General features: G+C 33.3%; 4 protein-coding genes across 6 annotated transcripts; 2 read left to right on the forward strand and 2 right to left on the reverse strand.

Annotated features, from left to right (window-relative positions):
• Positions 1 to 269: 269 nt before the first annotated feature.
• On the reverse strand, positions 270 to 2,006 carry LOC149676896 (ras-related protein Rab-22A-like). Of its 2 annotated transcripts, none has more exons than XR_016366537.1 (6): positions 1,617 to 2,006; positions 1,449 to 1,528; positions 1,220 to 1,373; positions 976 to 1,086; positions 801 to 893; positions 270 to 728 (listed from the first exon to the last, which is right to left on the reverse strand). XR_016366537.1 is itself a non-coding variant. In XM_089837836.1 (6 exons), the coding sequence occupies exons 1-6, from the start codon at positions 1,650 to 1,652 to the stop codon at positions 634 to 636; spliced, it is 582 nt and encodes a 193-aa protein (XP_089693962.1). In that variant the 5' UTR covers positions 1,653 to 1,989; the 3' UTR covers positions 270 to 633. The 2 variants fall into 2 exon arrangements, 1 of the variants encoding a protein (XP_089693962.1); XM_089837836.1 differs by having other exon boundaries at positions 963 to 1,086; positions 1,617 to 1,989.
• Positions 2,007 to 3,714: 1,708 nt separating this feature from the next.
• Positions 3,715 to 5,412, reverse strand: LOC149676897 (ras-related protein Rab-22A-like). Its single transcript, XM_089837834.1, has 6 exons — positions 5,053 to 5,412; positions 4,875 to 4,954; positions 4,650 to 4,803; positions 4,399 to 4,522; positions 4,240 to 4,332; positions 3,715 to 4,172 (listed from the first exon to the last, which is right to left on the reverse strand). Exons 1-6 carry the CDS (start codon positions 5,086 to 5,088, stop codon positions 4,078 to 4,080), a joined length of 582 nt encoding a protein of 193 aa, XP_089693960.1. The 5' UTR covers positions 5,089 to 5,412; the 3' UTR covers positions 3,715 to 4,077.
• A 533-nt stretch (positions 5,413 to 5,945) lies between these two features.
• Positions 5,946 to 9,056, forward strand: LOC149676898 (uncharacterized). Of its 2 annotated transcripts, XR_016366536.1 has the most exons (5): positions 5,946 to 6,959; positions 7,026 to 7,082; positions 7,771 to 7,863; positions 8,087 to 8,204; positions 8,850 to 9,056. XR_016366536.1 is itself a non-coding variant. In XM_089837823.1 (4 exons), exons 1-4 carry the CDS (start codon positions 5,946 to 5,948, stop codon positions 8,138 to 8,140), a joined length of 1,218 nt encoding a protein of 405 aa, XP_089693949.1. In that variant the 3' UTR covers positions 8,141 to 9,056. The 2 variants fall into 2 exon arrangements, 1 of the variants encoding a protein (XP_089693949.1); XM_089837823.1 differs by having other exon boundaries at positions 8,087 to 9,056.
• Positions 9,057 to 10,813: 1,757 nt separating this feature from the next.
• Positions 10,814 to 14,549, forward strand: LOC149676899 (uncharacterized). The gene is made up of 2 exons (XM_089837841.1): positions 10,814 to 11,041; positions 13,075 to 14,549. Exons 1-2 carry the CDS (start codon positions 10,953 to 10,955, stop codon positions 13,424 to 13,426), a joined length of 441 nt encoding a protein of 146 aa, XP_089693967.1. The 5' UTR covers positions 10,814 to 10,952; the 3' UTR covers positions 13,427 to 14,549.
• Positions 14,550 to 15,059: the final 510 nt, after the last annotated feature.

Below are 15,059 nucleotides of genomic sequence, written 5' to 3' on the forward strand. Positions count from 1 at the left end.
ATTTAAAATCCATTAGGCGCGAAAGATTTCTATATTTTAAAGATGAATTATATAGAGTAATGGCACCTCCCTGCCTTTGGCTACGTTACGCTCTATGAGAAATTAACATGGAGTGCCACTACGCTATAGAAATGTTGCTTTTAATTAAAATTAAATAAGATTTTTAACAGATAAATTATAGTAGTTTTATAAAAGATATGGTTTTTATGCCTAAAATATTAAGATACATTTATGTTTATGAAATATAGGCCTAATAAAGACAAAAACACTTTTTGGAGTAACAATCTGTATATTTTTTAATAAAGCTAACAATATTCTACAGGCGCAATGTTTGAAATTGAATTATTAATTATTTCATGATAAAATTGATGTAAACATTTTAAAAAATCTTTGATTGTACTTAATTCTAAAAAAATTAGAACCCTGATGATGTAGAAGTAAACTTATGCTGAGAAAAATCACTAATTCCGCTTAAAAATTGACTTTGTCACATTTTTAAGTAGATAATTAATTAATAAAAATTATATAGACTTTTCTATTAAAGAAATAATTTGTGCTTTTCGCGGTAATAATTTATCACTAGCTACAAAAATTAAAAATACCCTTATTACGCAAATAAGCTTATAAATAAAATTAACAACATTTTCTCTTTGGATTTGTTGACTTTTTATCCAATTGCACTGAGTGCTCTGGAGTATTATGTAGCATGGGCCTTGGAATACGTATAGCTGAAGATAAACCGTTCAAAATAATTAAATTAGTACTTAATTTAATTAATCGTATCCTAATTAAAAACTTACATATTTCTTTAAATAATTCATTGATATTTATTGCAGTTAATGCTGAAGTTTCAACCCAAGTTGCCCCTATACTTTCAGCATAAGACTCTCCAACTAAAGTTAATAACTTAAAATTAACTTTAATAGTTTAATCCCTACATTAAATACCAAAATTAAACTAACCAGATTTAGTAACCTCACGATGATTCTCTAAATCACATTTATTGCCAGCAATAGCAAGAATTATGTGGCTAGGTCCGCGTAACTGAAGTTCTTTAACCCAACTCTCAACAGCTTGAAAAGATTGCTACATTAAAATGTCTTATAAGTTATAAGTCAATGAAACTATTTTAAACTAGAAATATACCTTTCAAAATCCTTAAAGACTAGGCATGTAACATTTAAAAATATTTTAGGATAAATTAAACATTAATATTAACCTGAGATGTGATATCATAGACAATAACAGCTGCTCCTGCTCCCCGATAATACATTGGAGCCAAAGCTCTATACCTTTCCACTCCTGCTGTATCCCATATATTGTATTTGTACGTGTAATTATCAACTACTATGCATTTAGTCATGAAACATGCTCTTTGGTTTTAAAATAAACAATAGTTTACTATCAAACAATCAACATATATATATAAAGAAAAATAGTTTATTTACCCAATTGTGATCTCAATAGCAGGATTAAACGTATTATGAACGAATCTTTGTATTATACTTGACTTTCCAACGCCAGAATCCTTTTAATTACAATTAATTAGTGTTAAATAAAATTTTTGGTAGCTTTATTTTTAAAACAAATTTTAAATCATAATATTTAATGCTTACCCCTAATAAACAAAGCTTTACTTCTTGAAACGCCATTTTAGAGTTGATTTTAAATAGTTTTGGTTATGACTAAGTTTATAAATTAACAAACTAAATTAAAAAGGGGGGCATTAGTACTGTACGCCTACTACTGCCTTGTAAACAATACAGAAACTCGTCGCAAAGACTGTAAAATACTAATTAATTTAAATTTTCGACGAATTAAACTATTTTACTATGACCTAAGTTTGCGTCTCCTTTGAATAATTGATAATATAACACTCATCTTTATCTAAAACACTCGAATTTAAAGATTAAAGTGGACAGGAAAGACGCCACTCATTACTACGACCAATACGACGCACGCAGGACGCACGATTTAGATTGGTTGAATTTGGCGGGAGGTTTAAATGTCTATCCCCGATGAACAATTTCCTTAGAGCAAATTGAAGTTGGATTTATTTATTTAGTTCAGTACAGGTAAGCCATTAGAGCTTGGTTAGTACAACCGAGAGAGATTAACGATTTAGTTATACAGAGATTAACGATTTAGTTATACAGAGATTAACGATTTAGTTATACATTAGCAAAAAAAGAAAAAAAAACAAAAAGAGATAAGTAACAGTTTTTAAGGAAACTGACTGGTAAATTTTAGCTAAAACTTCTGGAATTTTTTTTTTAAATATAATGGGTTTAAGAGTGGAGTGTCGATAAATAAGCGGAAATGGTTTAATATATGAATAAAAGCATAAGTTAATTAAGCTATTTGTTTTCGAACCGAGAATGGGGTAGAATATTGGGCTAATAACGATGGCGCTAATTATTCCTTAAGTGGGTTTTATAAACCCATAACACTAAGCGCGCAGTTTAAACACACGTGGGTACACTTTCTTTGAAATAATTGCCAAGATAAAACCATCCTTTGTCAAAAAGAGCCACTTTATCACTGAGCGCTAATTTTACAAGTTAGTCCTAGCTAATTACCGCCTTGAGATTATAAAATATTTAAATTTTACTTAGTTTTATAGCGTTTTATTGAAATTATACTTAATTAACCATATTTTAAGCAAGAAATTAAAAAAAAAACCATTAAGAAACTCACGTGGTGCTAGAAAAAGCCGGGAATCCCGCCACTTCGAACTCTACAGTAGGGCTGTTCGATACTACTCGATGCCAACTTGGTATCGAGTACTTCAGTCTTTCGATACCGGTATCGAGTACCGTTTTTGGGATCCGATACTGGTATCGAGTACTTTCGAAAAATCCGAAGCATCGAGTACTTTATCCCCCTATCTTTCTCGCCTGGAATCGAAGGAACGTTTCATTTTGAAACTTGCGGCCAATCATTTGCTTTATATTTTAACACGTGAATGTTTCCCTCGTCGACGTTTCGACGTGTTTTATTATACTTAAAAGTATTCTAGCTTTCAGAAAATTTATGTGAATAGCATTAAAAAAACTTAAATCACATCTTAAAAATTAGATTAAATAAATTTAAATTAAATGTTAAAATATTGCAGCAATGCTTTTCCAAGAAATAAAAACTAATTACAAAGCTTATTATAATTAAATACACAAAATCTATCATAGGTGGCGCTTTAAAAAAAAGTACTCGATACTTTGGGTATCGAGTATTTTTTTCTCCGATACCGATACCCGGTATCGAGTACAATATTCAGTACTCGATACCGGTATCGATACCAAAAATCTTCGATACTCCCAGCCCTACTCTACAGACAATAGACTGTCGTCTGCCATGCGGTTCCCGCCATCTGTGGCCAATGAGATTTCTTTTCAGCGATGCCGTGCTGCCATCTGTGAATAGAAAGTGAGCGGGAAATTTAAAATCCATTAGGCGCGAAAGATTTCTATATTTTAAAGATGAATTATATAGAGTAATGGCACCTCCCTGCCTTTGGCTACGTTACGCTCTATGAGAAATTAACATGGAGTGCCACTACGCTATAGAAATGTTGCTTTTAATTAAAATTAAATAGATTTTTAACAGATAAATTATAGTAGTTTTATAAAAAATATGGTTTTTAATTTTTATGCCTAAAATAAAATATTAAGATACATTTATGTTTATGAAATATAGGCCTAATAAAGACAAAAACACTTTTTGGAGTAACAATCTGTATATTTTTTAATAAAGCTAACAATATTCTACAGGCGCAATGTTTGAAATTGAATTATTAATTATTTCATGATAAAATTGATGTAAACATTTTTAAAATCTTTGATTGTACTTAATTCTAAAAAAATTAGAACCCTGATGATGTAGAAGTAAACTTATGCTGAGAAAAATCACTAATTCCGCTTAAAAATTGACTTTGTCACATTTTTAAGTAGATAATTAATTAATAAAAATTATATAGACTTTTCTATTAAAGAAATAATTTGTGCTTTTCGCGGTAATAATTTATCACTAGCTACAAAAATTAAAAATACCCTTATTACGCAAATAAGCTTATAAATAAAATTAACAACATTTTCTCTTTGGATTTGTTGACTTTTTATCCAATTGCACTGAGTGCTCTGGAGTATTATGTAGCATGGGCCTTGGAATACGGATAGCTGAAGATAAACAGCTCAAAATTAATAAATAAGTACTTAATTTAATTAATATTAATTAAAAACTTACATATTTCTTTAAATAATTCATTGATATTTATTGCAGTTAATGCTGAAGTTTCAACCCAAGCTGCCCCTATACTTTCAGCGTAAGACTTCCCAACTGAAGTTAATGACTTAAAATTAACTTTAACGCCTACATTAAATACCCAAAATTAAACTAACTAACCAGATTTAGTAACCTCACGATGATCCTCTAAATCACATTTATTGCCAGCAATAGCAAGAATTATGTGGCTAGGTCCGTGTAATTGAAGTTCTTTAACCCAACTCTTAACAGCTTGAAATGATTCCTACGTTAAAATATCTTATAAGTCATTGAAACTATTATTAAACTTGAAATTTACCTTTCAAAATCCTTAAAGACTAGGCATGTAACATTTAAAAATATTTTAGAATAAATTAAACATTAATATTAACCTGAGATGTGATATCATAGACAATAACAGCTGCTCCTGCTCCCCGATAATACATTGGAGCCAAAGCTCTATACCTTTCTTGTCCCGCTGTATCCCATATATTGTATTTGTACGTGTAATTATCAACTACTATGCATTTAGTCATGAAAGATGCTCTTTGGTTTTAAAATAAACAATAGTTTACTATCAAACAATCAATATATATAAAGAAAAATAGTTTATTTACCCAATTGTGCTCTCATTAGCAGGATTAAACGTATTATGAACAAATCTTTGTACTATACTTGACTTTCCAACGCCAGAATCCTTTAGTTTTAATTACGATTAATTAATGTTAATTGTAATTAAAATTTTGGTGGTATTATTTATAAAACAAATTATAAATCATAATGCTTAATGCTTACCCCTAATAAACAAAGCTTTACTTCTTGAAACGCCATTTTAGAGTTGATTTTAAATAGTTTTGGTTATGACTGAGTTTATAAATTAACAAATGAAATTAAAAACTAGGGGGGCGTTAGTATTGTACGCCTACTACTGCCTTGACAATTTTGTAAACAATACAGAAACGTCGCAAAGGCTTAGCTGATTACAACTGTCAAATACTAAATAATTTAAATTTCCGACGAATTAAACTATTTTACTATGACTTAAGTTTGCGTCTCCTTTGAATAATTGATAATATAACACTCATCTTTATCTAAAACACTCGAATTTAAAGATTATAAAGTGGACAGGAAAGACGCCACTCATTACTACGACCAATACGACCACGGAGCTTCTATTGTTAATAGAAGCTCCGTGATACGACGCACGATTTAGCGTGACCATGAATTATGAATGAACAAAGTCCACGTGGTTATTGCCACCTAGTGATTGGTTGAATTTGGCGGGAGGTTTGAATGACTAAACCGGATGAACAAAAGTTGCTTAGCATAAATTGAAGTTTTTAAGGAAACTGACTGGTTCATTTTAGCTAAAACTTCCGAATTTTTTTTTTAATATAATGGGTTTAAGAGTGGAGTGTCGATAAATAAGCGGAAGTGGTTTAGTATATGAATAAGTGCCACTCTAACCAAAAGGAAGTGGCAATTTCGTGGCTACACTGCATTGAGATTTATGGGATGATAACATTGAGTGTCACGTAACAGATTGATGAACAGGTGGGCCTTAATTACCTAGAAATCCATAAATTAAGTACACTTCCTTATCTTAAACTTGGAAACGTAATGAAATAACCTACAGTCACACTCTGACCAAAAGACAAAATTAGTCTTAAACGAAACTATAATCAAAAATGGCTACCCTTAAAAGAATTAAATCTTTTACCGAACCTCTTGAAAAAGGGGAAATTAACAAGGTATCACTGGCCTATTATTTCCTCTTGAAATTCAGCGTTTTACACCCAAAGTTGTATGTGGACAGTCAAAAATCCAAGTTGAAAACGGCGCAAGTATTTTTCGCCGGTTTTTTACTACTAATCACAGCCATGGCCATTGTTTTTGTAAGTTTCCGTTTCGCTCTAATTAAAGAACCGGTTTCGGCTGCCTTATTGGTCAGTTTAATCGAACCCACAATGCCTTTCTCTTTACTGTTCATCCTAAGAGGATTATTCTTATTACGGGCGCGAAAAATTTACTCCATCTTGAAACACGTGAAATTATGCGACTCTAGATTCGAAGTGACAACTGGTAGCAGAGGTCATTTAGTCGTGACGTCATCCGTGGTCATTTTCACGGCGATAGCCTCGTTTGAAAGCTACAGCTACTTAAAAAGTTTGTCTTACGGACCAGTTATGAACATGAGCTATCATATTTCCCATACTAAAATGGAATACTTTGAAAAAATAACTGAAAAAGTTTGTAATCTACCGGCAACTTCGAGAGTGTTGACATTTTTCGTTGGAGTGGTCATTATTGTCTGTTACGTACTTTGCCAATTGACCAATCTATGTTGCGAACTGACCTTAACCTTCTTCGGACTATTTATCCGGCGAGGATTAGTTAAAATTGACCTGAACTTGAAGAATTTCGTGAATATTCAACAATCAACAGACTTAGATGAAGCTTTAGACATACTGGAAGACCAGTTTCAACATTACAGGGTCGCTGTTGATAAAATGAACGACACTTTGGGTATCTTGACCCTGGGATTGTTCATCAGGGCAATTTCCTTAGTCGCCAGTTTATTTTTTGTTCTGCAATTTTTCGGAGGACATCCTGGTGCCGCGAAAGCGGTTGGGTCATGGTTCGTATCGTATTTATTGAGGTTTTTGATGACAACTATGATTTTAGCTGAAATACCACGAAAGGCACGTATGCCAAATTAAGTTCTCGCCGCTAATCTGTTTAAGAAACTTAAAATATCTGTTTAACAGGTTGAAACCTTAAATAGAAGACTACGTGAGCTATCTCTGAATCCATATTTAACTCGAGTAGGTTCACAGTTCCAATAAAAAAGCCATATATATCAGTAGAATCAAGAAGTGATATCTAGTTTATTAGGGAGAAGGTATAAGATGCCTAAGAATTCGCGCGCCATAGTCCCAGTCCCCTTTCAAAATACAAGGGGGACGTCGGAAAATACGTAATTTTCGTCATTCGCGTCGCGCTGACGTGAGTTTTCAAGAACCAATGAGATGCCGGTTGTAATTTAGAATGCGGCGGGGATCATGAACGCTGGATCTCTAAAGGGACCGGAAAACGCCCGCCTTCCACTGTACAAACCGAGTCCTCTCTAGCATAGCGTCGGGGGAAGGGATGGGGGTTGTGAATTTGGGAACGCTCAAGGCTATTCGGTCTTTTGTGATTCTGAATAAACCTATTGAAAAGAAATTTAAACGACCTTGGCCGTACCCGTTTTTTTTATTTATTTTTTTACAAAGCAAACGTGCTATAGAGAAAAATCTATTCCGTTTACCAGTCCCTTTAGAGATCCAGCGTTCATGCGGGGATGAACTCCGGACCTACTATACGTTTGGACTGGAGATAAAGCTAGAAATGTGGATGAATGAATTTATACCTTCTCCCTAATAAACTAGATATCACTTCTTGGTAGAATATTGTGTCATCCTTTTTCTATTATCCCCTTCTGATAATACCACTCGTAATGTAATTTTATAGGTAATTAAACATCGAACCCAAATTTTTGCTTGCCAGGATGTTTCTATGAATGGACTTGGATTTTTTAGCGTTAATCGTTCATTTGTGGCAGCAGTAAGTTAATTACCACAAAAATTTATCGCGTCGAAGCCTCGTAAATATTAAAAACATTTTGAGTTTCACTAAAGAAAAAAACACGAAAATTTTCCAAAAAACTGAAAGTGTTTTTTTAGGTTATTTTGAGTACCGTAATCTTAAATATTTCCTGAGAAAAAAGAAAAATAAAACATTTTTGATAAACAATTTCATAAATATGTTGTTTGTTTTGAAATTGCAGTTTCTAGGAGGCACCATCTCCTATTTAATCATTATCTGGCAATTCAAAGGTTAAGTATCGGGGTTTCCATCGGGATTTGTAAGCAACTTCATGACTGGATGGAAACTTAAAACGTTTTGTTAAAGCATAGCCCACTTGATCACGCTGGCTGCACGCGCTATAGAAGCCCGCTCAATCGACCCTAAAAATGAGAATAACATAGGTTCGGTCTAAAATTCAAACCCGTCTGGTTTTAACATGGGCCTCTATGGGAGGGGACCAGTTTTTTCAACGTTTTTGACAATATTAGTGCATCTACTGGTTCAAATCTCTTGAATTTTTAATGAGACGTGTATTGAAAGGTTTGATATTATCCTGTAAAATTTAAAGTCTTCAGCTATAATAGTTTTTTTTATAAAAAATAAAAATCATCACATAGTAGAGAAATTGAAGGATTTATTTCTCTACTATGTGATGATTTTTATTTTTTATAAAAAAAACTATTATAGCTGAAGACTTTAAATTTTACAGGATAATATCAAACCTTTCAATACACGTCTCATTAAAAATTCAAGAGATTTGAACCAGTAAATGCACTAATATTGTCAAAAACGTTGAAAAAACTGGTCCCCTCCCATAGAGGCCCATGTTAAAACCAGACGGGTTTGAAAGTTTAGACCGAACCTATGTGACGCGCCGTATTCGCGAGTTAACATGTAAAAAAAATCGTTTGGACGGGCTTCTAGAGCGCGTGCAGCCAGCGTGCGTGATCAAGTGGGCTATGGTTAAAGAAATCAAAAGAAAAATACGTGTAGCGATTCACGTCTTTCAAGAACTATTTTCTTGTGTCTTTGTGGTAATCAACGTGTTGTTGTATTCCTACGCTGCTGTAGTTTATTAGCCGGTTACATGCAGAGTATTATCTTACTTACAAAAAAAAATAGCTGTACCTAATGTTCAATTTAATAAATTTGAAGCGACCTTGAAATGAATATGAGATGTGTATGTCAAATATTTGAGAAGTAATAATTGGTTTAGCTTGAACTAAATAAATACTACTGTAGATTTAGCTGTTCAACCAATAAAGTTATCGGTGTATTAATATTGTACAAAACGATAGTTTGAACTTATTAATTGGTTGCAAAATTAATTGCGAAATATTGGTAACATCAAGGAATTTGCAGGGTACTACTTGTTCGTCTATAAGAACCACGTGCGACAAGCATGAAACGTGAAACACGTGAAAAGTCATACGTTAAAGGGAATGTTGCCTTGCGTGAAATGTAGCGAAGGTACATATGTTTAAACGTGATTCATCATAAGGGTGATTTTCCCTTTAAAAAAGTTGATATAGCCCAAGGTTGACCACAAAACTTTAAAAAAAAAAAAATTTAAAAAAATTTCAAATCTTCTTAATTTTTTTCGGTTAATTTTCAAGGAACGAAACCGATGGACTATATTGATTCAAAACATTATGGTATAAAACTGTCAACTTTGGTAAGGCATCTGACGCCAGCGTATCGTTGTCAACTGTCAAATTTAATCACTAATTAATTAAGATCATTATAATAGATCTTTTAAAAGGCCCAAATCAATGCAAACGTTTTAACAACGTGCCATTACTCATTTATAATCAGTATATTTTTAATCAGATTTATGAAACTGTTTTTCTCCGTAATTCGATACGCATTATCCCTTTGATAGCATTGGCGCCATTGTTAATTAGTGACGACCTCTTATGAAAATTGATTAAAATAATTTTTAACTGGCTGAAACCGGTATAACAGAAGCTTAAAAATTAGATGTAGAAGGGGTTTGTTTCAAAATATTTAACAATTTCAATGATTCAAAATGGTCAAAAAGGTATAAATAACAGAAACAAAAGCTTATAACGAAATTTAGTAGTGTGGTCACGTGATGGTTACAATTACAAGCCGGTTTTAATCAAATATTGCAGAATTTCCACATTCCAAAGTGTCTCAAAAGGTTAAAGAAACAGGGAAGACAAAAGTTTATAGATAAAAACCAAAAGTATACTTCTTTCAAGCCTGCACGAGTCGCGTAATATTCTAAACCCGCCCCCCTTTAGCACGAGAACAGTGTCGACCCCCTCTCCGTATGATCACGTTCCCGACAGAAGAACATTGTATCAACCCCCTTGTATGTCCCCCCCCCTTTATATCGAAAAGGTCTATAGTCTCCTGAAGTAGCATTTGCTACCTCTAGTACCAAGAATTGAGGTTTGCATCGCCACCATAGAGTAATATTTTCTATAATAAATCTTTTGAGCTAACACTATTCTCTGATTGGTTGCCTCGTGTAGAGGTTGGGAGGAGGGTTCTCATATTACATAGCATCTACAGCCTAACACTGGCACTGTATTATGAAGCACACTTTTTGTTTATTTCTATAAACTTTTGACAAAACTAAATGTAGAATAGATTATCATTTCAATTGATGAACTTCTTTAACACTAAAATGACACACAAATCGGAACACATCGCGTAAACATAAACTACACATACGATTCGTTAATTTTTAAACCAATTAAAATGATCTCCAGCTATTAATATATAAAAATAAACTCTATACAATTGATTATACTTAGGGGGAGTGGCGTACAAGATAATCTATTTCTTTTTTCTTTTTTAATACCCTTACTTGCCCCCGGGGACCAAAAACAAGTTATCTTTATCAGTGGTTTATACTCAAAACCAATCCAGAATAAAAATGGGGGAGCCTCCCTTGACGGATTCAGTTTAGAAAGTTCATTTCCATAGGAAACAAGTCGGAAATAGCTCCGAAGAAATAAAACCAATTTTATCTCTTTAAATATAACTTTGGTTAAATAGCCGAAGTATTTACTAAAGGTCAATCTTTACATTCTATGGTCAACGTTCATTCTGCGGTTGCGTCCAGGATTAATCGGAGAAAAAGAACTCCGCCAATTTTTAGCAACGGGTTAGCATCCGAAAGGTCAGTTTTAATTAATTTTTATTTTTAATTGAGTTAATTTTAATTATAATAAACGATGAAGGAAGGGGGTGGGGTTATCACTGCGATTCTCTATACACTATAGTGACTGGTCACTCGTTTAAAATATTAATTACTTATAATTGGGTTGGGTTTTGTTCAAATATGGGTGGGAGATCACGTGAAACAGATCAAAATATTGTAACAGCTGTTTGTATTATGTAATTTAAAAACAAAACTGTATTTTGCGTTTTGATCTTGCTATAGTTTCCCAAATGACGCCATTACACTCTTAATCCCTTTCAGTATTATTTTGCGAACAAATTTAGTCGACTACCGACTAGTTCAAACAGAATTGCTAGCGATTCTCTATCTACAATCAGTTTCTTTGTCCAAAAACGGTCTGACAACACTCTGGGGGATCGACAATAAAACCCGTATATATATATGAGCATAAGTTCATAAGATATGTTCTATCCATAAGTTTGTTAATCTCTGGTTACAAACTGGAGCTTGTCATGAAGTGAGGGAGGTAGGTCATAGATTCGAGGTAAAGCTAGCGACGCCTAGTGAGGCGCTGCATATCAAAGGCTTAGTACAGACTAAATAGGAAGATGGAAATCCTGCAAAATTAACCACCGAGTGTAGGACTTCAATTCTCGCTTGTCGTTCTCGAGATGCAAGCCTCTACTTTTACGAAATATAGGTAGTCATACTTATGGATCATACCTTATAAACTTATGATGTGATGGGTACATCCATTACAATTAAATGTTACTTAGTACACGTGTTCAATATAGCGTATCCATATGGATAAAATAGGTCTTTTTGGTTTGGTTTGGAAATTGTTTTTAGTCGTTAAATAATCTTAAGAATCACGTTATATCCTCAAAAGAAACGGGTTTCAAGTTTTCAACCAAGTACTAAATTATCTATTTAAGTTTTAAAAGTAGGTATTTCAAGTTCTAAACGACGATTTTCGTGAATATATCCCTTTTTTGTTGTTATTTTTTTTACCTGGAAAGTTGGCAAGGTAGGAACAAGGAAATAAGGCGTAAAATTTAAGGGTAAAGCGTAAATAATGCTTATCAGTTACAGTTAACTTAAATCATTGTTTATTTAAAAATAGATTTTCATAAAACAATAGGTATGATTTGAATAATGACGATAACGGTTAGGTTTTTTTGGAAAATATGGTGACAAAAACGCACTATTTCGATTTGCGTTATCAGGACATGGATTTGCAAATAATTAGAAACCATATCGTTCTTTTACCTTTTATCGTTTCTTCCTTTGAAGGGGGCGTTTCTCCACAATTCATTTAGTGACGCGTGAATTTATCTTACCAAATCAATGCTGTTTATTTTTAATCAAAGATAGCATGAATCTATATAACTATGAATATACAGCTGCGTTACGCTGCCTAACCTCTCGATAAGGTTTGGGCGGGGCTTAGCGAAAGGAGACATCAGTCACGTGTCTGCTAGTGTTAGGAGCGGGAGAATGGAGGAGGAGTAAGGGGGTGTGTAAATTCAAAACGTCACTTCCTCTTGTCTTGTGATTGGCTATTAGAGCCACGCAAAACGCGTCAAAGCTAGGACGGTAACACCCAAACCAAATCGACATGATAGAAGGGGCATATGATAGAGCTGTATATTCATAGTTATATAGATTCATGAAGATAGTTCATCGCTTTATCATTAAAAAAAAATAATAATTAAACAATTAAACCGGACTTTAAAATTCGTAATAAACATGTTCCCCCAAACTATAAATAACTAAATTATCTTTAAAATGAGCTATAATTAATCAAAATAGGTTCATTGGAAGGGAAGTTACAACTTCATTTATCCGAGGGGCTAAAAACTCAACGCTAAATCCGAGAGTGATTATCCCCTCGAATTTGTCCCCCCTCCCACCCACAAAGAAAGAAGTTAGACACAAGTCCCAAATGTAAAATGATGTTAGGAAGAACGATGTTACAATTACCTGTATACTTCAAACCTAATTTATGTTGATTTCTTTTGTTATTTTAGTAACACCAGCCCTTTGGCCATTCCGTCTTACCGATGGGATCTGGACAAGGCGGCAGCTTCCTCTGGGCGATCTTCTGGTTCGTCATCCTCATCGTCGTCTCGTTCATCGTCGCTGGTTTCTGCGCCGGGTGGTACATTCTCTTCAGCATCTTCACCCCGTGCGTCACAAGTCTCAGTTCCATCACGGAACTCCTCCTCAAAGGTGTCAACTTCCCGCACACCTGCTCAGACAACATGGTCCACCGAAGAAACTACCAAAGTATCTAAACAACATCGTAGGAAGAAATCTTCCAGCAGATTCCTCGAGGCACCAGTCATCGATTGTCTGGAAAGCCCTTACTTAGTTTGTTAAACACAAAACATAATAATATTAATTAAAAATATTTAACCATGTCGTCGGTAAATTCCCAATTTAACGCAAATTGTAATCAAAACCAATATGGCCGCTTTATTGCCGCGCTTCTTATATCAAAGACATTAACGTCGACGACAATAGCGTACGACAAATCCTTGGCTTTTTCATGACGGTTAGCTTAACCCTTTCTTTCCATAATTCTGTATATTAAATTTCTATAATTAATGTTACTTTTAATTTTAATTTTAAATCTGTTATTTGCCCAAACCCCGGTGATTACTTTTACGTTTTAAATATTCTACAAACAAAATTAATATTTTAAAATATAATTTTCTTCAATTAAATTAAATAAATAGAAATAAAATTGCATCTAAACTAATTAATTAATTTTGATTAAATTTGCGGTTAACTATACTTTCAATAAGTACACTGATATAATAATAAAAAAAAATAATTTAACGAAATATTAATAACAACGCGCACTAATCTATGAAAAAAAAATCCGGACCTTGATTAAGAACTTAAATTGATTTATCGTTAATCGGTATATATATATAAAAGTAATCACGTGATTAAGGGACCGTCCATAAAATGTATAAACTATTAAAAATATAAAGAGGAAAAAAAATAACCCCAAATAGGACGCGTTGAAACATAAAAAATACAAGCGTAATAACAAATGTATAATTTTTTTCTCTATAATTGTAAAAAAATATATCTGAAGAGATCCTTTTTCAAAAGTTGGTCTCATGTGTTGACCACCTTCTTAACACTCAACATTGATATGGTATATTTGAAAATAGAGATGTTACGCTTCGAGTGAATGACCCCTCATTGAAAAAAAGTGATATAAAGTTTTATGAACAGTCCCCAGTCCTTTCGGAACCAACTTACACCTACTTAAATTGCTAGTGTATAACTCAACGGGCAAAAATTAAATAAAAAAAAAAACACATGTACGGAACGGGACTACGCAGCAATTTAACCCAGATAAACGCGGCTTGCACCTCTTTCCAAAATGCACTCATAATATTATCTCTTAATATGATTTGATTTTATGTAACCTCTCAAATGTCAATCAGCCTATACCCTATTTTTACCAATAAAAGATTGACTATAACCATTTTGTTTTTGATGTATAGAAAATCAATTGGCTTTTTTTTCTTATTTAATAACACAACTTTATAATATTTCTTTGTTTTTTTTTATACATTACGTAACCGTTATAATTGCAAACTAATTATACAATTTTGTTAATTACGCGGTACAGTTATATAGAAGAATATCCCACATGAGTTATATCTTCCAATGGGGGGAGGGACAATTACCGAAAAATACTAAAAAAATTTCCTATTCATATTTCATAAGTTTATAAGTGATATGTTCCCCATAAGAGAGACTTACAGCTCGAGCTAGTTCGAGAACGACAAGCGAGAATTGAAGTCCTACACTCGGTGGTTAGTTTTGCAGGACTTCCATCTATTCCTATTTAGTCTGAACTTACTAAGCCTTTGACAGCCCCTCACCAGGCATCCCTCGCTTTACCTGGAATCTATGACCTACCTCACTCACTTCATGACAAGCTGGAGTCCAGTTTCTAAGTTACCCGTGACAAACTTATGGTGAACAT

This window comes from Phalangium opilio, unplaced genomic scaffold (assembly GCF_054372755.1).
Source record: "Phalangium opilio isolate 3A_F unplaced genomic scaffold, DU_Popi_V2 ptg000045l_1, whole genome shotgun sequence".
Taxonomy (NCBI): domain Eukaryota; kingdom Metazoa; phylum Arthropoda; class Arachnida; order Opiliones; family Phalangiidae; genus Phalangium; species Phalangium opilio.

Bases quoted from the DNA above. Each gene is read 5' to 3' on its own strand.
- LOC149676896 (XM_089837836.1), bottom strand. From the start codon at position 1,652: ATGGCGTTTCAAGAAGTAAAGCTTTGTTTATTAGGG. The intron at 1,087-1,219 runs GTTAATATTAAT...ATTTTAATGTAG, and splicing joins TCTATGATATCACATCTCAG to CAATCTTTTCAAGCTGTTGA. The intron at 729-800 runs GTAAGTTTTTAA...GTTTATCTTCAG, and splicing joins TGAATTATTTAAAGAAATAT to CTATACGTATTCCAAGGCCC.
- LOC149676897 (XM_089837834.1), bottom strand. From the start codon at position 5,088: ATGGCGTTTCAAGAAGTAAAGCTTTGTTTATTAGGG. The intron at 4,804-4,874 runs GTAAATAAACTA...TTAAAACCAAAG, and splicing joins GCTAATGAGAGCACAATTGG to AGCATCTTTCATGACTAAAT. The intron at 4,173-4,239 runs GTAAGTTTTTAA...GTTTATCTTCAG, and splicing joins TGAATTATTTAAAGAAATAT to CTATCCGTATTCCAAGGCCC.
- LOC149676898 (XM_089837823.1), top strand. From the start codon at position 5,946: ATGGCTACCCTTAAAAGAATTAAATCTTTTACCGAACCTCTTGAAAAA. The intron at 7,083-7,770 runs GTAGGTTCACAG...GTAATTTTATAG, and splicing joins TGAATCCATATTTAACTCGA to GTAATTAAACATCGAACCCA. The intron at 7,864-8,086 runs GTAAGTTAATTA...TTGAAATTGCAG, and splicing joins ATCGTTCATTTGTGGCAGCA to TTTCTAGGAGGCACCATCTC.
- LOC149676899 (XM_089837841.1), top strand. From the start codon at position 10,953: ATGGTCAACGTTCATTCTGCGGTTGCGTCCAGGATTAATCGGAGAAAA. The intron at 11,042-13,074 runs GTCAGTTTTAAT...TTGTTATTTTAG, and splicing joins AACGGGTTAGCATCCGAAAG to TAACACCAGCCCTTTGGCCA.